Below are 23,489 nucleotides of genomic sequence, written 5' to 3' on the forward strand. Positions count from 1 at the left end.
GCCAGCGGGGAGCGGGGCTGCGCGAGCGTCACTGACGGAGCGGAGGTGAGGGGCGGCTTAAGGGGCGTCCTGCGGTGGAGAGGGCCCTGAGGAGTGGCCGGGGGGGGGGGGGGTGGTCCGGTGGTGGAGCGGGCCCTGCGGTGCAGCTGGAGGGGGGGGCCTGGCGGAGCAGGGCCGCAGCCCGGCCGGCTGACGCGGGTCCCGCTGACGCTGCTGGCCTGCAGCGCTCGCCATGGCACAGTTCGTGTTCGAGACGGACCTGCACGGGCTGCTGAAGCTGGACACGCCGATCCCCAACGCGCCGCCCGCGCGGTGGCAGCGCAAAGCCAAGGAGAGCGGCGACCCCGGGCCCAGCCCCGCCGCCATCGTGTCGCCCATGAAGCCGATCAACCGCTCCCACAGCTCCAGCAAGACGCCGTCCAGGACACCCGGTGAGCGGCCGCGTCGTGGGATAGGTCGGGCGGGGAAGCGCCGCCCCGGCCGCTTGCCTGCAGCCGCGGTGCTCTGAGCTCCGCGCCAGGCTGCCCCAGCCGGTTCCTGGCCAGGCAGGATGAGGTGGGCTCCATGGCGTAGCTCCTGGAGCCACCCGTCTCCTCCTCCCTGGTATGAGGAGGGCAGAGCTGTGCGCGCTGAGGCTGGGTGAGCTGCTGATCCCCAGCTGAGCCTGGCTGGCACGGAGGTGCGTTTGGACAAGTGTGGGCACGACAGTCTGCTGACAGCTTTACGTGTTCTAACAGTATTTCTGCATCCTCCCCTTATCTGTGAACTCTGGGATTGTTTCTCTAGGCCTAAGGAGTTGTCTCCTGGCAGTCCCTCACCTGAGCTTAGTGCATTTATATGGGGGGGAGGGTGGGGTAAAAGTATGAGTTACCTGTGACTGGATGGTATGAGCTCTCTTGAGTCCTTACCTGGAGCATGCCTCATAGGAGTGATGTGGTAGAGTGCTGGGTTTGCTGTCTCTTGAAAGCTCTAATATAAGCTATTCAGTAGCTGTAAGACAATATTTATGCATGTGAACACAGGTAAATCTGGATCCAAAATCCAGAACACACCAACAAAGGCTGGGGGTGATCGCTACATTCCCAATCGCAGCACTATGCAGATGGACATGGCAAATTTCCTCCTAACCAAAGAGAATGACCCTGCTGAGGAATCACCTACCAAGAAGGTGAGCATGTTGCTAAGTTACAATTACTACACTGATTACTATCAAACACCTAATCCTTCCCGGCCTTTTACAGAGAACTTACAAAGTAGTATCAAGTGGGCACATGGGGTTGATAGTTCCAGCCACCACTGGTTCCAGCTCTGGGCTTTAAGAGCCTCAGGTGGATGCTGTAGAGCCTGCAGATGGAACAGCCACTTAGCTGCTACATGGGCAGCCTGAGCGTAGTTGCTCTATCGGGCTGTCTCCCTAGACACAGGGAAGAGCATACTCTTACACTTCTGCTTCCACTCACTAGCCTGTGCTGCTTCTGGTAGCAAAATTCAGCTTTGGGCTAAGGAGGCTTTAAAATGTAGCAGGCTGCTACAGACACAAAGCTGTGAACCTGCACAGAGAAACTGCTGGTGGTGCTATTCTAGGACAATGTGTACATGGGAGCTATTCTGGAATGTGTACACTGTGTTCTGAAAACTGTTTATGAAGCATTTGGTCCTGTGGGGCTGTGGCTTTCCCCACTGGCAATGAGACACTAAACTGGCCACTGTCGTGTATGAAAATGTTGAGCTGGACAGGGTGCCAATGTCGGAGGAAAAACTCCTTTGACCTGCCTGCCTGCAGCTGACTCCCACAGCGCAGTTTTACACCTCCTGGTTTTAGCAGAAAGGGGCTTGGGTGTATGCCTGCCAGCCGCAGTTTTAAGTGCAGCATGGACTTTGTGTTTCAAATGCATCTCACTGAGGGTGGTTTGTCTCTGCAGGAGCAACAGAAAGCCTGGGCAGTGAATCTGAATGGCTTTGATATAGAAGAGGCAAAGATCCTCCGCCTCAGTGGAAAGCCACAGAATGCTCCAGAAGGTACAGCATCGGGTTTGCCTGAGGTGATTCAGCTGCAGGGATCTGGGCAGAGGAGCAGCAACACAGAGGGCCTGTGCGTGGACATGGGAGAGATCAACTGGCTGTTTCTCAGGGCTCCTGTGCACACTGGAGTCCCCCTTCTTAGGGTTCTTGAGGTTGGGGGGGGTGGCATAAGTTACAGTGAATTTATTTACAGCAGTTGAAATGGGTGTTAATTGCTCACTTGTACAGCAGGTGGCAAAACTTCCTGAACAGGGTCTGCAAAAGCTTCAAACTCTCTGTGCACTTTGTAGCTTAACTGTCACTAAACATAATGGGATACAGAAAGCCAAGTGCTTGTCAATTAAACTTGGTTTTGTGAGTTAGGGAATCAGAGCTTGCCTTGGTTCAGCAGTTCATGCTGCTAGTGGTGAGCGCACTGCAGTCTTCTGAGCATATCTTCCCTCGGGATTTCATTTTCACTGGAAGGGATTTCTCAGTGGGTGAGCAGTGCTCAGCTGGGAGGAAACAATAACTCAGGCTAACAGCTCTGTTCCTCTGCACACAGGCTATCAGAACAACCTGAAAGTGCTCTACAGTCAGAAAATGACACCTGGATCCAGCAGGAAGAACGGCAGATACATTTCCTCAATGCCAGACCGGATCCTAGATGCACCAGAGATCCGCAATGACTATTGTAAGTAGGCTGCAACATTGAGTGCTGGGCATTGAGATCATTCCACACTAGAGCAAGGTTCCTAGGTCCTGTTGCAGTATCTTATGCACCTAGACCAGTATGGATCACTTCTGGAGTGTCCCTCTGTACCCTTTTAGGGAACAGTGGTCCAGAGTGCTCTGTAGGTGACTTGGATCAGGGCTATCTGGCCCCACTAGCTGGGCATGGTGACACCTAGAAGACTGGTGAGGCACTGGTGAAGGGCAGGGCTCTTCAAGTAAGCACAGTGTGACCTGCACTGCTCTTCCAAATTGTAGATCTGAATCTCATTGACTGGAGCTCTCAGAACTTCCTAGCAGTGGCTCTGGACAACTCTGTCTATCTGTGGAATCACACCACTGGTGAGATTATCCAGCTGTTGCAGATGGAGCATCCAGATGATTACATTTCTTCTGTGTCATGGATTAAAGAAGGAAACTACCTTGCTGTTGGCACAAGTAATGCTGAGGTCCAGGTGAGTGCAGGAGTAAAACTAGAGCTGCTGCCTAGGGATTGCCAGAGCTGTGGGGCCTTGGAACAAAGGCTTGGCTAGCACAATAAGGATGCAGTGCATCCTGACTTGCCTTGACTGGTGTGGCATGGAAATGTCCACGGCCAGTGACCAAGTGCAGCATGCAAGGCACACATTGGTTTTGGGGTTTTTCTGACACCCAGAGTTGCCCTCTGCTCTGTAGGCATGAGACACAAATTCTCTCTGCCCCTGTGCTAATGGGGTTGAATGCCAGAGCCTGTGCAGTGAGGTTCCCGGGCAAGGCAATAGAGCTGGGTTTCCTCATCCACCAGAGAATTTCTTGCTCTTCCTTTCTAGCTATGGGACATACAGCAGCAGAAACGTCTCCGAAACATGACCAGCCATTCTTCCCGTGTGGGGTCCCTCAGCTGGAACAGCTACATCCTCTCCAGGTAAAGCAGTGGTTGAAGAGCAGCATCCAGCTGTTGCAGATTCTTATCCTAGATTCGAGTGGTGCAGGTTAGGGATAGCAGAGAGGAATTTCTGTCCTGGTTTGGGATTCTTCTTACTCAGCCTGTTCTGTCAGGACAGTGGGGAGGAGACCTCTCTTCTCTCTTGCCCTTTGTGCTGAAGCTGTGAAGAGCTCCTGTGGCTGCTTTGCTCACTCCAACAGTCTTGGAACAGCACAGAAATGGTCTTTGGTGAAAAACAGCCTGACACTGCAAGTCTTCTCTCTGCAGCGGGGCACGGACTGGCCACATCCACCACCACGATGTCAGAGTGGCTGAGCACCATGTGGCCACACTTGCTGGCCACACGCAGGAGGTGTGTGGGCTCAAGTGGTCTCTAGATGGTCGCTACCTGGCTAGTGGTGGCAATGACAACCTGGTGAACATCTGGCCATGCACCCAGGGGGACAGCGGAGACTTTGCTCCTGTACAGACCTTCACTCAGCACCAGGGTGCTGTCAAGGTGAGCGCAGGGCTGCTGTGGGCACATGCCTCTGTGCAAGGCAGGTGCACAGCACTGGCTGCACACAGGCTGCCTCTTGCATGTCTTAAGATGAACCCTTTTCTCTCAGGCTGTGGCATGGTGCCCGTGGCAGTCCAATGTTCTGGCCACCGGAGGTGGGACTAGTGACAGACATATCCGCATCTGGAATGTGTGTTCTGGCACCTGCCTCAGTGCTGTTGATGCCCACTCCCAGGTGAGACACAAACATCAACTTGGAGATAAACACCTTCTGGCAGGACACCTGTACAGAACTGCTGGCACCTGAGGCCCAGAGGCATGGGAGAGGAGGGGACCGTGCTCACCTCTGGGTGGTGAGCATCAGCACAAGCAGCCTGTCTTACCTGCATTACTGCCTCTTCCCAGGTCTGTTCTATCCTGTGGTCAACAAACTACAAGGAGTTCATTTCAGGCCATGGCTTTGCACAGAATCAGCTGGTTATATGGAAGTATCCAACAATGGCCAAGGTCACTGAGCTGCGAGGTAGGCTGGGCCCTCTGCCTTTGGAGGGGATGGCTGGTAGAGGCTGGAGGCAGGTGTAATCCTTGGTTAGAGCAGACCCCGTGGTCTAGCTTGGACCATCACTGATGCAGAATGGTGTCCAGGAGCGTGCTGCTAGAGGGAGCAGCTGAAGAAACACCGTTGCTCCAAATGCATGCCTGGGGTGTGAATTCATGCTGCTGTGGTGTGGAGATGGCTATGCAAGCTGGGGGGGAGCAATGTGGTGATCAGTCCAGCCCTGACTGCACACCACCTCCTCCTCCTCAGGTCACACCGCCAGAGTCTTGAACCTGACCATGAGCCCTGATGGTGCAACAGTGGCCTCAGCAGCTGCTGATGAAACACTGCGGCTCTGGCGCTGTTTTGAGATGGATCCCATAAAGAAGAAAGAGAAAGAAAAGGCAAACAGTGCCAAAAGCAGCATCATTCACCAGGGCATCCGCTGAGTGCACAGGGCTGCTGTGGGGAGAGGGGAAGCATGTTGTACAGTATTTTAAAAGTTAATAAACTGCTCTAGTTTGCCTTTGTTTTGGGTTTTTTTTTGGAGTCTGATGGAACAGAAGGCCATGGCTTAAAGAACTGAGGTTTGCAATCTGGGCAAGGGGTGGAGCTCTTGTTCTTTAGGGCCAGTTTGCAGGAACCTTGAGCCCAGCACAGGCCTGAAGTCCTGGGAGAAGGAGGATGGTGTGCAATGGCTAAACCAGGTATGACTCCTGCTACACACTACCATGCTGACCACAAGCACAGCAGCTCCACCACAGGGCAAAGCTGTAGCCAGGGTGACTTCCTACCTCTCCATCACTCATCATAGCATGTTAACTGCAGTGGGGCTGGAAGGAAGTAGTACCCCAACTTGCCTCAGCTTCCACAGTGCAGTGAAGCAGCTCTGAACTGACCCCTGCCAAGGGAGAGGGCCCTTTGCCCAGCTGCTGCCTGCTTGGGTGGGGAGGAGCAAGGCCCAACTGGAAGTACAGAATATCTATGTCCTGCCTCTTGGCCAGCTGGGCCTTACTGTGCCTCTGCAGGCACCTATCACCTGTGCCAGAGCAGGCTAGGGAGTTGTTTTTGGCAGTCTGAGCTGCAGTGGCACCTGCATGCAGCAGTTAGTCTTGTTCTGGTACATGTAGGGTGTTTGGGTGGAATAGCTGCCTTTGCAGTGAGTTTACTGCTGAATTTAAGAGCCAAATTCTACTGGGGAAAAAAAAAAGGAGGGGCAGGAACTATAAACGTAGAGCAAGAGCTGCTACAATCACCCCAAAGGCCAGAAAGGGATTGGCAACAGCATTAAAGGCTGATGCAAAGCAGGTGGTTAGTTCACATTGCCAGAGACAGCCTGGCTGTCATGCAAGATGCTCCCAACCAGTGTGCGGCTCTTAGTCGTATGTTGTTCCAGCAGCCCTGATCCCTGTCCTGCCTTTCTGCTGAGGGGAAGCCCTGGTGCCATGCTGAGGCAGCATGCAGGGAAGCATGCAGATGTTTGGCAGAGCTTGACTCCTCAGCACTTGGAGAAATGCATTCTTTCCAGGCTCAGTTATGCTGGTGGGAGCATATTTGAGCCTTTAACTGAGCAAAAGCCAGCACAGCCAACTGCAGCCATGCTACTCTACACATTGGAGCCATGCTGCCTGAGGTTGTGGGGCTGCAACAGGACCATCCACCCTGTCCTTCAGGTGCACCAGGGGCTGCCAGGGACACTGCACAGCTGATTAGCACCTCAGCCTGTGCAAAGTAGCTGGACAAAGCCTAGGCTGTGATTAGCTGAGGGTGGATTATTATTAACTGCTTTCACCTTCCCCTCAGCACAGTACCATGCTGTACTTGGCACCAAGCTCCTGCTCTGCCTCCTGAGCTTTAAAACCCAGAGGGAGCCTTCAAAGGGGAAGTCCAAGGGAGGAAGAGGCAGCTCTCCTGATGCAAATCTTAAGGCAGCAGCTGACCCTAATGGAGAAGGAGGCAGGGCCCTATATGCAAGGTTAGGCTTTTCCCCAGAGCTGTGCTGCTGTTGTAGAAGCCCTGCCCCACACCCCTGCGAGGATCCAGGATGCAAGGAACCTGCAAGAAAGGCTTTTATCCTGAAAGCTGGTGTAGTTTCTGCGATGTAAGAAAGCACTTCACCTTTCTCAGACAGAGCTGGTCTTGCCTCTCTCCTTAGCACATAACCACCCCCAGAAGCTGTGCATTACACACCCCTTGAAATCCCCTGAGCACTACTAGAAGGTGATGGTAGTGCAGTGTCTTCCTTTGGCCCTGGCGTGAGGAGGAGCAGAGGAAGGAGCTGGGCACTGACCCAGCAGGCCCAGGAAATGCTGCCATATACAGTGTGGATTCAGTTCAGAGCCATGACAGCATGTAGATGACCAAGGGCCACAGCCAGCCCATGGAACAATCTCAGCTAACGGGAACAATTGGAGGAAGGGAAAGCAGAACACATGCAGGGAACAGCCCCTTTTAAAAGGCCAAGCATAAGTAGTTTAAAAGTATCTTTACTATTTTGGGCAAAAGCAAAGAGAGGCCTGTGTTTACAAAAAGCCAGCTGAGCAAGGGGAAAGGAGGCTTGATGGGAAAAGCTGCATCTTCAGCTGGACTGCCACTTACAGCTCCTGAAGTGAGGGCTTCTGAGCAGCGAACTAGGGTTACACACCCTTTCAGCAGAGACCAGAACCAGCATTCCCGCCACTTCTCGCCCAGAGGAGCAGCAACAACTGAGACACCACTGCACAGTGCAGCAGCCAGACCCATACACACATGGGCACCAAGTCCTGTAAAATGGACTGATGCCCACATGCAGTTTGGCTGATTGGTCACAGCAGATCAGGTCAGCTGATGTTCTCCTATGTTTCAGAGCATGACTTTAAAGGTGTACAGAAGCTCAGAGAGGCAGCAGAGCTTTCCCTCACATCCAGCCCTGCTCTAGGTCTAGCTTTGGCTGGACAACCACTAAAGCCCTCCCCACACCCCAAACAAACCTCTAGTGAAACTCAGCTTTCCTCCAGGCCACAAGCTACCCACCCCTCTGCCCAGGCTTGACTCAGCATCTAGGCTAGCCTCTCACTCACAGAATGGGGAAGTCAGCACTACACCCCAGCAGTGCTGGAGGGAAGCCAGACTGTCTCAGGTGGTAGAGACAACAGAGCCCAGCCAGGCAAGGTGCACTGCTGTAGCAAGGGGAAGACAGCAGAAACATAAACCTCCCTCTGACCAACCTGAGCTACATTCTGCACAGATCCACACTGCAGGGGCAGTCACAGCTGGCAGCAGCTTTGGCTTCAGCAGATGCAAAAGGCAGACTGCTGTTTCCCCAGCACCTGGGTTTCTGGGGTCTTTATTCCCCAACTCCACCACACCTCAGCTCCGCAACATGTCTGAAAAGCAGCAGCTCCTCCTGGGTCGCTGCTCAGGCCCCAGCGCACACCCCTGCTCCACCCTAGCCATTCTTTGACAGGGTGGAGCCACTTTCACAGCAGGAGCTTTGACACATTTCCTGCCATGAGCACTGCTCTACCACAACACTGGGAAGCAATCTGCTATCACCCTCTCCCCCCAACACACAAACCTGCTATGCCAGCTGCTGCTCCCAGCCCTGCCTCAACCACACTGGGCAGGACCAAGCACAGCAAGGCAGGAAAACAAGAGGGCTGAGCCACTTCTCCTTCTGTCTGTTTATTTGTGATAGAAGAGCAGCCCAATCTGATAGGGCCTGGCTCCTTCACCTCAACCTCAAGGCCATCAGCACAGTTTTGGTTACAGCCTGAGCAGGTGATGGGCACCAGGCCCCTGAGAGCTGCTGCGCTGCCCTGCTGGTTGGGCAGGGTACACCTTCAGATGCACAGGGGCAAGAGGTGCTCACATACACCACAGCAGGGCAGGCTACAACCATCCTCTGCTGTGCTCACACTGGGCCAGAGCAGAGCTGGTCCCAAGCAGGAAAGCCCAAGAGCTGATTCTGGAGGCAATTATTGCTCAAGTCTTGAGATTGCAGGAATGGAAGTGGTCCAAGGCAAGGCTAGGCTTGGCCTCCCCCACCCTGAGCAAAGCACCAGCTGCCATACAGGATCAGGTAAGTGTGGCTGAAGCACACACTGAGCACCCAGCTCAGGCACAGAAAAGCAAGGCAACCTGGGCTTAGCATGTGGGAGAGGCATTTCAGGCTGTCACAACCCCTGCTACATAGTAGGCACAGGGCATGTGTACTGTACTGGGCAGGTCTGGGCCCTTGAGTCCCATATACACCACCCCTACATTCTCCACAGCTACACCTAAGCACAGGTACGCCAGGGCAGGACCTCCCACCCTGGGCACACAGGGATCAGAAGGGACATGCAGCACTGTGGCATGGAACAAAGTGGCACAAGGCACAGTAGAGCAGGAGTACTCACACTGGAGCTGGCAGCAGCAAGCAGCCAGGGACAAGCCTGCTCATCCACACAGGCTCTCATGAGGCAGGGAAGAGGAGAGGGCACCAGGACAGGGAGCAGTCTCTTCTTTTGGTCCTACTCAGAAGGAAATGGCCCCCAGGCAGAAGGGCCAGATGTAGGCACTTGGGGAAGTTCCTTTGGAAACACTGGAATGGGACCTGCAGCCCCACAGCTGTGATGCAAGCAGCTGCCTCTCTGCTCAGCAACACTGAGAAACAGCACAAGCCCTCCAAGGAGAAGTTGCCCATGGCTGCTCAGAGCAGAGGGGCTGGGCATGCAGACAGAGGACAGCAGGGCTGGGCACAGGGGTACAACAGTCTGTAGGCACTTGACTTGGCTAGTGGCACCCAGGAGCAGGGGAACAGGTCCCAGCTGCCTCTGCCCCGGGGCTCTCATTGGCTCTGGGAGGGCCTTGCCCTCTAGTTGGCTTTGACCTTGCCGTTGGTGACAGTGCCATTCTCGTGGATGCTGCTACCGTTGTGCTGGGCTGCTTGCTGAGCCACCCTGGGCAACCGTTTGCCCTTGGTGTAGGACTGGTACCAGAAGTTGGAGAAGAGGATGAAGAAGATGGTCCCATAAATCCAGATGAGGTGGACAAAGATGGGGAACTGGTACTGGCAGCTGGGCATGAAGTAATACTGAGAGATGTGGACAGAGACAATCACAAACTGTGCCTGGGAACAAGGCAGAGCAGGGACAAGTTATTCATGGGGGCAGGGTCAAGGACACACACACTCCTACACACCCCCCCGAGACCTTTCTAAATGAAACCAGTAGGCTCCTTTCCCACTCTGAAGTAGAGGTCCTTATGTTGAGGCACAGTCAGCAGCTGGACAAGGCAGGCACAAGTCCCAAGGCAGCACATGCCTCTTTCCCTCCCAATGTGGGTGCATCCCCAGAGGCAGCAGGCTGAGCAGCACCCACACCCTAAACAGGCTGGTAGGGCTGTCAGAGGCCCACAGTGAAGGAGAGCTGCTAGAAACCCAGAGAGGCTACAGATGAGAAAGCTACAGCTGCTGGCTGCACATTCCATAGGTACAGGGGCTGGCCTGCCCCCCACAGAAGAAGAGGCTGAGGGCACATGCACTTCTCCACAGTGGACTCACCAGCTGGATGGCTGTGATGTGCTTCTTCCACCACAGGTACTTTTGGAAGGCAGGTCCTGCTGCTGAGAGCCCATAGTATAGGTACATGACAACATGCACCATGGAATTGATCATGGCATGGAATGAGCCCATTCCCCCTGTTCAGAAAGATTTTCATTAGCATAATTCAATCCTCCACAGCAGTCAGTGCTACAGGGAGCTCCTAAGAGCCAAACAGGGCCAAAACCCCTTCTCAGCATGCTGGGGCTAACCCCACCCTTACCCCAAGCTGTGCACCCCTACAGCTTCCATCTTACCTGGACCAAACCTTGCTCCCCACCACCAGCTCCAAGGCAGAACAGAATGGTGGAAGAGGTGCAGGAATGTGACCTGTTCATTCTTCTTCCGCAGGACAAAGATCACCTGCAATGAGAGCCCAACAACATCAAGGACCTGAAGCTTTGGGAGCAACTGGGCCAATAATTTAATGTCTGATCTCAGTGACAATCCCCCTTTCCCCCACCACGCTCACTGTCACTACCCATTAGGTCATTCCACAGCTTACAGAGCTGTAACATGCCAAGAGTGTCCTCTGCAATAGCCCAGAGGGGCCTTCTTGGTAATAAAGCCAGACAGAAGCACTACCAGGTCAGACTGGAAGGGCTGAAGGAAGCACCTATCCCATGTATACTGGGCTCCAAGTCCCTGCCCAGAAAGCAGTGACAAGGCTTTCTCATAGGAACTTACTCACCGTGTCTGTCAGTTCGATGAATTTAGAGAAGACAAAGAGCCAAGCAACACTGACCATCTGTAACAGAACAGGTTACCATCAGAGACCCACCTAGACCTGAACACACCCAGTGACCAAGGGTGCCCACAGAGTAACCCTGGGGTGAAACCAAGAGCCAGAGCCTAAGTCCTCTGCCTCAGGAGAGGCAGGTAGCTGTGACCTTGCTGTCCGAACAGAAGTACTAAAGGCCATCCCCACTTACTGGGAGAGGGACAAGAACTTACCCTGAGGGCCTTGGGGTCCTGCGAGAAGTCCACAGGGTCACATCTCCAGGTGTATCCAGTAAGCCACCCTGCCATCAGGAACTGCAACAAGAGCATCACCATGGTGAGGCCCAACACATCACGCCCTGCACTTCCCAAGCCCTGCACAGAAGGGCAGGGAATAACCTGCAGAAGGGCTCCCCATCACCCACTGAGCCTGCATGCACTGCTTTACACACGCCAGACAAAGCCTACCGCCGCCAACTCACCTCATAGACTATGTAAAGAGAGAGGCCCACCAGAAAGAAGTTGTATAGCACCATGAACTTCTTCAGGTTTAAAGGCTTCCTGTTGGCCATTAGTCGGGGACCCAAGGATAGTACAAAGTAGACATATGCCAGAAGGATGCCCATCACAAGGAACGGGGACTGCATCAGTGGATAATCAGCGATGCGGGGGTCTGCAGAGAGCCACAGTGCAGAGTGGTTAGCATTCTCACCCCAGTCTGCTGCCAGCAATGCTGCTGCCAGGGTGAAGGCAAGGGAATGGCAATCCCGTTCTCCTGAGACAGGAGTGCAGCTCAGGGGGTAGTCTGGGAGCAGAGGCTGGTAAAGCCAACCAAACTCAGTAAGGTACAGGCTAAAGCCATGCTGCAGGGCAACCTGGACATCTTCTGCCCACAAGGGCATGAGTGCCCCAAAAGGGCGTGCACACATGCCCTGAGGCAAGACACCCAACAGGCAGCCCAAAAACCTCAGAGCTGCATCTACACCAGGGAAGAGGCAGGATATAGCCAGACCCAGGCTGCTTCAGGGGTGACAGACCACCCCCTGTGCCTGTGGCAGGAAGGCATGAGCTGGGCAGAGCCACACACTCACCTGCTTTCTTCATGAAGTCCTGATACATGGTCACAATCCCCTCCATGGTGGTGGCAGTATCTGTGGAGAGAGGAAGGCAGATGAGGCAGCTGTTTCCCCAGGAGGGCAGCCTGCAGCGCACAGGGCTGTGGATCAACAGATTTCAAGTACAGCTTCAGAGATACGGTCATGTGTATCTGGCCAGCACTGCTCTCAACTGATCATGCACCAGCATCCACTTTCCAGTGGAGGCACAAGCTCCCCACTTCTTACTAAGCCTGGCCCTGCCTCCCCAGCTCTGCTGGGAACCTCATCATCCACTCACAGCAGTCCTTCCAAGGCAGGATCCTAACATTTCAAGCTAGCTAGGAAAGCTTCCAACCTGAGCACTGTATTCTCCAGTCCCTTAGCCTTGCTCGTGCTGTACAGGCTCAAGCATTATCACTCATAACCATGATGTTGCTACCAGCCTTGCCACCCATACCCACCTGCACAATGCTCTCTGCCTGACCCTGGTGCAAGATCTTCCAAGGGAGATGCAGAGCTGGCCCACAGTCTCCACAGAGCAGTGCTTTTACAATCAGCTTTGGGTTCCTGCCCGCTGATCATTGCCAGAGAGGCCACAGAGCATCGCTGGCAGACCCGCTGCATGAGGAAGGAAAGCCATCAGTTCAGAAACACCAGTTTCTGGTGCCAGAGTTCCTGGTTTCACATCCTTGCACAAAACTCTCCTGACAAGGACTACCACTCCATAATCCAGCACCTCAGAGGCGAGGTGCAGCTACTTGGCAATGACATTTCCTCTCCCCTTCCAGACAGGAGATAGTCTCTGCAGTGGAGAAAGCCGCAGGAGAAGGATGTAAGGCTGCAGGGAGGTAGTCTGGCTCTCTCAACACTTGCTCAGCCTCACAAGCACACACCAGTGATCCAGACAGATGCTCTCCATAAAAGCAGGAAGGGCCCAGGCTCTTGCTACTGCAGGCAGGTTTCAAACGCCCTCACCCAGCCCCCTGTGCTCCCCAGCCCAGAGGGCAGCAGAAGGGAGGCAGAGCACAGGCCTCACCTGACTCACCCATGCGAGGGAAACATCCCCACAGCTGCCTCCAGACACTGCACCTTCCTCCAGAAGGGTGCACGGGAAACACTGCCCACACACAGGCCTGGGGAAACTGTTCCCAGCCCAGTTCCCTCAGGAGGTTTATTGCTGCCACCACCAGGAAGCATGGAGCCTCTCCCAGACCAGCAGCCAGAGGAACCTCCTTCCCAGTAAGGTCCCAGCTGGGAGCGTCCAGCAGCCACTGCTACCTCAAGCTCTCACCAGCATCACTCCTTCAGCTTCACGGCAAGAGGAAGAGCTCAGCAAAGTCCTCTTTGCTCTAGCTGGGACACAGCTATACAGCTGTGTATACAGACACTACCAAGCACCTACATGTCGGGCCTTGCTGGCAGCAGTCGTCACAGAGGCCTGGCACACAGCATCCTGCCTCACCATTCCCTGCACATCTCTTTAGTGCAGCAACAGTGCTGGCTCTGTGCCTGCCCAGTCATACCCTCTGTGCTCCTCCAAAGCGAGGAGTGCCACCCAACCTCTGCAACAGCAGTGCAGTGGAACAGGTCTTCTCCTTCACCCTCACCCTTCCCAAAGCACCCACTCCTCCAAGCAAGGCTCCAGAGCAGCCTGCACAGCCACACCCCCCCAAGGACAGAGCCTAAAAAGTGTTGCTGTGCTTAAAATACACAGAAAGTGATTCCTCATGCCACCATGGAGGCAGCTGCAACACTAGGGGCAAAGCCCACTCGGGACTGACCCCCACACCTCAGAGGCATCAGCAGAACAGATGCTCATCTTCCCAACCCAATGTTTAAAGGGGTTTAACAGCAAGTAATACTCACTTGTAGTAAGTAATACTTAAGGTCCCAGGCACTGCCAAGGTTATCCACTCTCCACATGCAGCAGGGGCCAGGAAAATGTAGCAGGAACTAGAGCATCCTTGAGAGCCACTCAAGGCTCCAGCTGTGGGAAATGCAGTAAGTACAAGTCCTGAAAGCTGCTGAGCTTTATGTTGCTTTAATGGCTAAGAGCAAGCTCCAAACTTGTCCATCTAGTTTCAGCTTTCAACCACTACATCCAGCTACACCTTTATTTGCTAGATTGAGGAGCCCTCAAGAGTTAGTTCCCAGCACAGGTACCTGACTATTCCAGCTCTGTGTTTATCTTATCGAGCTGAATGAGTCACTCTTACTACAGGTCCAGGGCAGACAGAACTCCTGCAGAGTGCTTGCCTATTTTGGGCAGGCTGGGATGAGAAGATGGTATCAGTCACCCACAAAAGCTCAGAGCTACACCTCACTGCAGCAAAACACTTGTGCTCAGGCACTACAGGTTACTGGGCTGACTGCGAGGCCAGAAGGGCTCCAGCACCACTGGCCAGTGAGGACCCCAGCCCAAAACAATTCCGGGTTCCAGGACACTGGAGACTTGGGTGAGAAGACCCATGGTGACTGACCTGCTGAAGGCTGCGTAGAGCACACAGCAGACAAGGGTCATCCTGGCAGCAGCCCTGAACGCAGACAAGCATCCCACCCAAGTGGTGGAAGCAGCCTGCTTCCACACAGCACGGGCACAGAAGCTCCCACCAGCAACAAGTCCCTCCTACCGCTGTCTTGTGAAGTGCCTCCAGCACTCCATGTGTGCCACAGGGAGACAGGAGGCAATCAACCTGTCCTGACTATGGGCTCTGGGCAAGCATCGCGACCTCTACCAGGGCAGAACTAGCAGAATTATGCTACAGGCCCTTATGAAAAGGACCTGTGCATTTCCCACAGCATCCCTAGGCAAGATACCCTGCTGCATTCAGCTAACAGAGCAACCACATCTCCAGGGAACCCCCAAAGTCCTTGGGACTCTGCAAGGGCTGGTGTCCACACTGGCATGCTACGTGGTCCTGCATTAGACAGAGGCTGAAGAGTGCCTTGCTCAGCGAGTAGACGCAAGTATGTCTCACCCTCCTCTGTCTCCCAAGGGGCAGCCACTGGCCTTGGGGTGTTGGCAGTCAGGCTGCAAAGGGGGAGTTATAGAGCACAACTAAGCACTACCTTCACTAAGCAGAAGGATGAGAAGTGCACTGTTCTGCCTGAGCCATGATGGCTCCATGCCAACCCTCCTGCTACGGGCAGGGTTTTTCCAGCACAAGCATCTGGGAACCTCAACTCACCTCTGCCATTTCCTCTATGCAGAACGCCAGCACTTGATGTCCCTCTGCCCTTGGACAGGGGTTCACCATCCAGCCAGGCATCTGCTCTTACTGCCCTCCATGCTGCACACTGCAGATGTTTACAGCTCAGTGCTTGGCATCTGTCCCCTTTGCACAGGGGAGACACTCCTTTGACTCCTCCTGGATCCTGATCCTCTTGGGCAAGGAGCTGGGAGGAGATGGGGAACCCAACACTGAACCTTGAACAGCTGAAGTCAAGCCAATAGGCCCAAGCACGCTGAAGCATCAAGAACCCTTGGGGCCCAAACAAACCCTGCACAATACCAAGAGACCTTGCAACACATCTCCTTCCTCCTCTCGCCAACAGAGAGTCACTTCCCCATCTCAGCAAGAAAGTTCCCACTATTCGCAAACCAGAGTATCAAGCCCCGCTCTGCTGCAGCAACCAAGGCTTAGATACTTGCTTACACCAAGCAATGCACACACTGCACATTCCCAACAAGCTATACAGCTATTAATGCAACCTCAGCAAGAACAGCAAGGCCCTTTATAGCCAGCCCACAACATTGTGAGCCACTACAGAGACAAGAGCTCAACCTGGTTAGCTTTGTTAATAGCCCCACCACAGGGCACATTTCTCCCCACACAGCAGCTATCTGCAAGCAACACTCAGTCCCAGCCACCCAACACTCCTACCTCCCCATCAGCTTTCAAATCAGAAATCAGTCTTCTAATAAGTGTGAAAGCAAGCACCCTCATCTCCCCACTACTTAATTACAGGCAGCACCAAAACAGTCTAGTAGGTGGCCATGGAGCTACCACCACAGGGTGAGCTGGCACAGGTCCCTTGCTGAACTGGCTAAAGCAGGCCTGGCCCCTGCAGGTCTCCCAAGAGAGTGGCAATCCTCAAAGGTCAGGCGATAACCAGGTATCAAGCTAACTCACATTCCCGACCCACAGGCTGGCAGCAAGGTCTGACACAGCTCTGAGAAAGATGCATCTTCCTCCCCCAGCTCCCCACCACAGCCCATTCCTGGAGCTCCAGAACATCACTGGGGGGTGCAGCAAGGCCCACATGCAGCTCCATGTATCCAGGGAATATGTTTCCCAGCAGAGATACAGGGACTTGTGGTTCAGGAGCATCTGCCAGCAGCAGCTGCTGCTGCTGTGAAAGAGCGGAACTGACCAACCCAGGGTCTGGTGGCCCCAGCCCAGGCACAGACAGGGCTGTGCACAGCACGCACCGAGGCTGGCACCTCAATCCACCACCAAGAGCTATCAGTCACAGCTGCAGGAGAAGCCTCCTGGAAGCTCAGGCACAAATGAATCCAGCAAGACAAGGAACACAAAACCGTATCTGCCCTCAACAACGCACAAGCAGCGAGGCAGTGAGAGCAAGACAAGAGAAGGAGCCCAGCCAGACCTAAGCAGCAAAACCTTCTTTATCAACTGCAGTGGGATCACTAAAACTAAAGTTGATCATGAAACAGAAAACTGGATTTGGCTCTCCTCCCTCTGCTGCTCTGCACCCAGGTGAAAAGGAGAGGAGACTGTAACCAGAGAGCGCACACTTGCTTCACATCTCAGGACACCGGTTCAAGCACATGCAGCAGAGCTCTATTCAGGTACATTGCATTACTGCTAACCATTTCAGCCATCTAATTAAAGATTTAGTTTAAGGTACTGTTGTCCACATGGTACCAAAGTAACATTTCCCCCCCTCACCCCCCCCCCTCCCCCCCCGAAGAGAGATCACAGCCTGTGCAGCAGCTCACAGGGTGCAGAAGATGAGTCTGGAAGGAAAGCAGGAGCTTCTGCATTTCAAGTGCAGAACACCATCCCAGCAGAGCAGGAAAGCAGCTCCCCTAGCCTCGCACCTCGGCTTTGAGAACTTAGGACAGAATCTGTCAGAGTCTGAGGACAACCAGTTCCAGAACTCTCAGCCCACAACGTAACTACAAAGTCTATAAGAAAACTTCACGCTACCACCACCAGATAAGTTTTCCTACTTGAATCACATCCATTTTTTACTTCCTCTGCCTTGGCTACTTCATGCTCAGTATCAAAGGACATAACTAACAGCCTGGTACCATATGCTCTGCATCAGCATACTTGGAAGCCAGTACAGGAGGACCGTGTTCGCAAGAGAAGGGATGCAAACTCTCAAACCCTTGATATGCAACAGCTCTTGCAAGAGCTGCCATTGCAGCTGGTACAGGAGTCGCACTGGCTTGGTGCTGCTCCTGGCACACAAGCTTAAGCAGCAGGAGGTGACCTGTCTGAAGCCAAGGAGTTTCTCCATCTTCACCGAGTGTGTCTTAATACCCTACCACTATCTCACATGGCGTCTATAAAACCCTGAGGCCTTTGGATAGCATCCTACAAACAGATTAAGCTCTCCCCTTCCCATGGGGAGCTGGAAGCAGAGAGACTCCCAGATCAGCAGGCAAGCTCTGCAGAGCCGGGGCAGTCAGCATGGCGCCTCACAAGCTTTCAGGGGAAGGAGAAAGTCCATTGCAATAGGGTATAGTAACCTTGCACAAAAGGCAAGGCAGGTCACCAGACTTCAAGGTCTCACAAGAGCATGCAGTAGAAGGTCTATATGCACAGCACAGTGTTTTTTCAGGGACAGCACCTCCCCAGGCTGATCAGGCAAGCTTTTAGAGTAGGCTTACTCCTTATCACATTCAACACTGGTGGCTGCATGTTCAGGGCACTGATATCAGTACAGATGAGAGCAGTTGGGGAAAAAGGCAACATTAGGCAAGAAGGCCAATATAGCAAGGAACAAAGGAGAAAAAAAGTGAAGGGAGAAAAGAAACAGAGGGTGAGATACCTGTGGAAGGTGGGGGGGAAATAAGGTACTTCCTTCCCATGCTAACCACACTGGGCCATGCCTGCTCCCTCATGCTGGGAAGGAGATAGCACCCAACAGCCCCCCAGGGTGCACAGGGGAGCACACCCAGGAAGGACAGAACTATGCAGGCAGGGCTGAGCCAAACCAGCTCCTAACACCCACATTGAGAAATAGGTCAAGCCTTCCAAAGCCCTCCAGCACAGGAATACAGAACACCCCTATCTGGAGGTGGGACAGACTGTACCGGAGCATTCATCTCTGGTTTTAATCACTATGCCTCACTACAAGGCTTCACCTCTGCTCCTACAGCAGTGTCTGTAATCATTACTGTGTAATGATTACTGTGCTCTGTCCCATCCAGGCCTGTGCATTAATTGGAGAGGCACACCAAGACAAGATGGATATTAAAAGCCTACAAAGCAAGACGCAGAAAGACTAAAATCCCTCCAACAGCTTTTTCCAGATGATTCAAGAAACCCAAGGGTGAACCCAGAGCCACTTCTCACTTGTCTCATTGAGACAAGGGGCCACTGCGTGGAACTTACCCTGACATCAGCATTGGGCCACCCATATCCTCCACATGAAGGCAGCAGCACAATCACACAGCCACCTTCTAACAAGAGAAAGGCATGTTCTCCGACAACACTAGAGATGTTACGCTCCAGGAGCACAGTATACACACCACAGATCCCAAAGGGTGTAAGGCTTAATATATACCACCTTGAACAGGTTTCAGATCCCTCCACACACAAAGAAAGCAGCATTAGGCCTGATTACCTCCACAAGGTATATATGGACCACTCAAAGCCAGGGCTCTTGTTCCTGCTGCTGGTCCTGTACAGACAGGGAAAGCCTCTTAGGGTTAAGCATAAGCAGCATGAGATATAAATCTGTATACAGAACAAAGCTATAAACAAACCATGAGAGCAAGCTGGCTGATGTGATGCACAGGGTAAGAGAACTCCTTGCAGCAAGCTTGCAGAACTTGCTGCCAGTGACAGCTTACCACTCCAACCCATCCCACAGCAGAGTCAACCAGAAATTAAGTACCCTGTGATACTAAGGGAAATCAAGAACCATCAGACCCAGTTACCACCTCCACCATTCCCAAGTCTCAGTTAGCATCCAGACACAGGCCTCCTGATGGGGAGCTGGCTGTGGCAGCTTGTCATCCCTGAGCAACAACAGCCCCACAAGTCCTGCAGGGAAGAACTCTGGCTCCTGAGGACCAACTCCTCCCTGCAGAGCCCAGGCTGCCTCACCTGTTTGACTGGCAAGAACCAGACTTTCCAGCCCAAGTACTCCCACCATCTGACAGCCAAGAGGACACACGCTAGCATAAATCCAATACAAAAGCACAGGAATACAGAAGATCTCTTGGGCCATCACAGGCACCACTCCCAATATCTCCTATAATCTTCTTCCGAAAGGAACGATCTCAGCCTGAGTGCTGACTGCTCTTGTAACCCCAGCAGAAAAGGGGAAAACATTCACTGCAACCTTCAAGGACAGTGCCAAGCCAGGCATGCAGCAATGCACTTGCTTCCAGTGCCAGCTTCAGAGCTTCCTGGAGATGCAAAGCTTTTTTCCCCACCAGGAGAAAAAGGAGACACTATGCACCTTCAACAAGCTCGCTTATTTTCACCTCCAAAACATGGTATGAGACACTTCTAGATCAGAGTGAGTTTTTCCTCCCTTAGCCTCAGTTTTATTTACTTCATCTCATATTACATTTCTACCATTGAGAACCATATAATCCCCTGCCTTTTCAGGAAGCAGAGGTGAGAATACAACAGAGGGCAGGACTGCAGAGGTCCAGGCTGTGTGGGTGGCACAGCTTAATCCCCACAGCGAGATGCAGCAAGTAGATGCTGCAACACCTGGCATCATGCTCCTCCTCATAGGAACAGGCTGCCAGCAGCAGCCCACACCCATGAGCTAGAGGGGCTTCCCAGCAAACAGATAAGATAACAGCAGTCTCAGTCAAGCCCAAAGGGTTCAGCCAACTGTTTGACTCTCAAACCATCCTCAAGAAGCTGCCCAGCAGGTCCGGTGGGAAGGTCAGCTCCATCCAGCTAGGAATCTGCCCCAGCTGCATTCTGGCAGGAGAGAAGGGGATCAATTTGGGGCAGCACAGGATGGATGCACTGCTGCACAGGCAATCCTGGCCTCCAAGAGGGGAAGAGATGCTCTGAGGGAACGCACTAGCAAGGAAAGCACCCAGTGTTATCCCACACGAGGCCTAAGGAGCATAGAAAGAGGTATTTGCCCCACTTCTTCCTGTCCTTAGGACTCCAGAACAAAGGTGGTCAGTCACAGGGAAAGCACCTTACAGTACCCCTGCAGGAAACAGCCTGAGCACCAAGGCATACAGACCACCCCCTCCAAAACCTCCCCTCCTGTCCCAATGCCTCTGTAGTTACACTCATTCAGCCTGTTACAGAGACCAAAAAGCAGCAGCTTTCCCAACTGCTCCTTCATTACAACAGAGAAACAGGCCCACATACAAGACACACAGACCAAACCCAGCACTGCCTGTGGAAGGTTAGATGAGCCATTTAACCACGGTTATTAAACCTGCAGTTGCCCGGCAAGTGCAGACCTCCGTGTATGACCACACGGCAAGCTTGCAGCCGGGCTACTGCTGCCACCAGGAGGGTGACAGCGACCTCCGCCTCCCACCAGCGTTCCAGAGCAAGGGCCAAGCACCTACACGAGCCGGCACTCAAAGCTCACATTGTGTCGCAGCGGCGGGGGAGGCCTGGTACTGCCACCCTGCCCGGAGGAGGAGGGAAGATCCGTCTCAATGGTACATTGATGCTGAGGGATGTGTAGGAGAAAGCTCTCCGGCCACCAGCGCCACCGCTGAAGGCTGTTCTTATCCTAACGCGGCGAAGCCCCAGCAGAGCGCAGCTCTTCCCAGCTGTTCCAGCATCCCGCAGCTTCCAGCCAGGGCCGAACCCAGTGGCCGTGCCGGGACAGAGAGTGCCGGGGAGCCGAGCGGGGTGCCAGGGCAGCCCCGGCGCAGGCCTCCCTCCCTCTCGCCCCAGCACAAGCCCCCGCCCCGCATCCCGCCGCTGTGCCCCGCAGGAACCCCCCGCCCGCGAGAGGGAAGCGCGGGCGGCTCCCGGCACGGCCGCCGGGTGTGGCGCCGCCAGGGCCTACCGCCGCTCCGGGCCCCGGAAGCGCGGTGCCGCGGCCCGGCCGAGCGCCGGCACCGCCGCCAACGGGGCCTGTGCGGCCGGAGCTGGGGGAGAACCGCTGCGGGGCCCAGGGGGTGAAGCCACCTCCCAGCGAGCCCCGGCCGCGGCCTGCCCGGCTCCTGCAGGCCGGGAGCGGCCACGGCAGCTTCCCCAGCAGCACCGCAAGTGTCAACTGCGCGATGCCGATCCCCTTCCCCAACGCTGCGCGGACCTCGGCCCGGAGAGGCAAGAAGCCGCCGTCGCAGGGCCCGCCTCCGCCAGCAGCAGGGGGGCAGCCCCGGCACTGCCGGGACCCCGGCCCCAGCATGGCCGCCGGGCAAAGACCTGCCGGGGCAGAGGCCAGGGTGCGTGTGCCCTGGCGCACAAGCAGCGGGGACGGACAGTCCTTCCTCCCGGCAGGCTGGGAAGCATCCCCAGCACCGCACCGAGACGGTGCGGAGGAGGCGGCTCTGGATAGGACTGCCCCGAAGGAGGGCAGCCCAGCTGTGGAAGGGTATTGCACCTTTCCCCAGGCACCCTGGAGGGTGCTATGGGGCAGCAGGGACCAGGCTATGAGCCGGGGAGCACCGTGAGGACCCAGCTGCTCTTACAACCTTCAACAGCCGAACTTGGACTCCATTTATCTTCCTCCCTCTGACACAGGCAGGTTCGCACACTTCTGGCCTGTCACACGCATCCACGCTGCTGCTGTGGTTATCTCCCCCTCCAGCAGAGTGACAGCCTCACTAGCGCCTTCCTGCCCGGTGGCCACCGCACCCAGCCTCACCCCCTGCCAAGGGCATGTCACAACACCCATCCCGCCCATCAGGCCATGGTCTCTCCAGACTTATCCCTCCACCTCCTCAGTGAGGGGGGCATCACCCGCCTCCTCCCATGCCCCGGAGCATCCCGGGTGACAGGGACACAGGCACACACATGAGAGCCTCCCCCGGCCTCTTCCCCTCCTCGCAGGCTGTTGAGCAGGTGCCAAGCGGGCACATGGCCTCAGCGGGGCAGGGCCCACCAGCCCTGGTGGGCAAAGCTTCAACCTCAAAGCAGCTAAATCCCGCTCAGGCAAACCTTCACCCCCAAAGCTGGCCTCAGCACACCCCTGCTCTGCAACGACCTTCAGCGATCAGCCTCAAAACACCCCATAGCACACCCCAACAGCGCTCCCCAACCCATCACCAAGTTCAAACACCTCTCCCCCTCAAAAACCCCTGAAAGAACCCAGGGAACTACCCGGTACCCCCAGCCCAACCCCACCGGGCAGGGCCGGACCCGACACCCACCGCCCCTGGGGGGGGGGGTCCCTTCCCCCACGTGCACCCAGCGCCCTCGCCGCATACTCACCCCTGACCGCACCCGCTCTGCCCGCCACCACGGCTGCCCCCGCCCTTAAAAAGGGCTGCCCTACCCCCTTCGCCGCTGCTGATTGGTCCCGCGGATGAGCTCCGCCCCTCGAGGGGCGGAGCTCACCCGCGGGACCAATCAGCAGCGGCGCCGGAGCCCGCCCATTCCGTAGCCCAGCCCAGGCAGGCAGCGCCTCCCGTGCCGGGGCTGCGCAGCGCCCTGCGCTGGGCGGGGGTAGCTGGTTTCCAGGGGTGAGGCAGCCCTCCGGGGAGGCCGAGGGGGTGGAGGGCAGCAACAGGAGGGAAGCGGTGGGAAATGGGCTGGGGAAAGGTTTTGGGCAAGGTCAGGGTGGCGTGTGGAGGGTTGGTGTGAGGGTGGCGGTGAGGGCGTGAGGGAGATCAATACGGATCGATAGACAAGTGGGGCATATGATCATGTTCTTTACGAGTGACACTGCAGCGGCTACCACAAGTATCTAGAAACAAGGGACAGGATGCCGCAGAGATGTTAAATGTGTCCACATGCTGTTTCCAGCACCACTTCATCCTGCGGTGTCCTCACAGGCTTAAAACTGTCCAAAATGGCTTTGATCTGAAGGTGGTTTCAGAACTCACTGTTCTAATTATTAGGAATCACCCCATTTCCAGCTTAACTTGATGCACAGCCATCCATTAATATCCATTTGCTTCTGTGCCGGTGTTGTCTTTTATCTCACGTAGATCCTTGCCTTGGCATCTATACTCCGATGTATTTGTAGACAGCAATCATCTCCCTGTCAGCCATTACATGGAAGACTAAATGAGTTTTTCCAGCATTTTCTTCCTAGCAAGCCTG

General features: G+C 54.8%; 2 protein-coding genes across 7 annotated transcripts; one reads left to right on the forward strand and one right to left on the reverse strand.

Moving 5' to 3' along the window:
- Positions 1 to 5: 5 nt before the first annotated feature.
- On the forward strand, positions 6 to 5,229 carry CDC20 (cell division cycle 20). The gene is made up of 11 exons (XM_030494359.1): positions 6 to 45; positions 225 to 431; positions 1,023 to 1,168; positions 1,923 to 2,019; positions 2,567 to 2,695; positions 2,992 to 3,188; positions 3,543 to 3,637; positions 3,926 to 4,157; positions 4,267 to 4,392; positions 4,563 to 4,680; positions 4,966 to 5,229. Exons 2-11 carry the CDS (start codon positions 233 to 235, stop codon positions 5,142 to 5,144), a joined length of 1,518 nt encoding a protein of 505 aa, XP_030350219.1. The 5' UTR covers positions 6 to 45; positions 225 to 232; the 3' UTR covers positions 5,145 to 5,229.
- Positions 5,230 to 8,339: 3,110 nt separating this feature from the next.
- Positions 8,340 to 22,720, reverse strand: ELOVL1 (ELOVL fatty acid elongase 1). 6 transcript variants are annotated; one of them, XM_030494362.1, is made up of 9 exons: positions 13,942 to 14,715; positions 12,537 to 12,693; positions 12,070 to 12,129; positions 11,461 to 11,651; positions 11,213 to 11,293; positions 10,950 to 11,006; positions 10,516 to 10,621; positions 10,220 to 10,356; positions 8,340 to 9,787 (listed from the first exon to the last, which is right to left on the reverse strand). In XM_030494362.1, the coding sequence occupies exons 1-9, from the start codon at positions 13,996 to 13,998 to the stop codon at positions 9,533 to 9,535; spliced, it is 1,101 nt and encodes a 366-aa protein (XP_030350222.1). In that variant the 5' UTR covers positions 13,999 to 14,715; the 3' UTR covers positions 8,340 to 9,532. The 6 variants fall into 6 exon arrangements, with proteins under 6 accessions (XP_030350222.1, XP_030350224.1, XP_030350227.1 ...); XM_030494364.1 differs by lacking the exons at positions 12,537 to 12,693; positions 13,942 to 14,715 and adding an exon at positions 22,656 to 22,720; XM_030494367.1 differs by lacking the exons at positions 12,537 to 12,693; positions 13,942 to 14,715 and adding an exon at positions 21,917 to 22,453.
- Positions 22,721 to 23,489: the final 769 nt, after the last annotated feature.

The sequence above is a fragment of the Strigops habroptila genome, chromosome 8, assembly GCF_004027225.2.
Source record: "Strigops habroptila isolate Jane chromosome 8, bStrHab1.2.pri, whole genome shotgun sequence".
NCBI lineage: Eukaryota > Metazoa > Chordata > Aves > Psittaciformes > Psittacidae > Strigops > Strigops habroptila.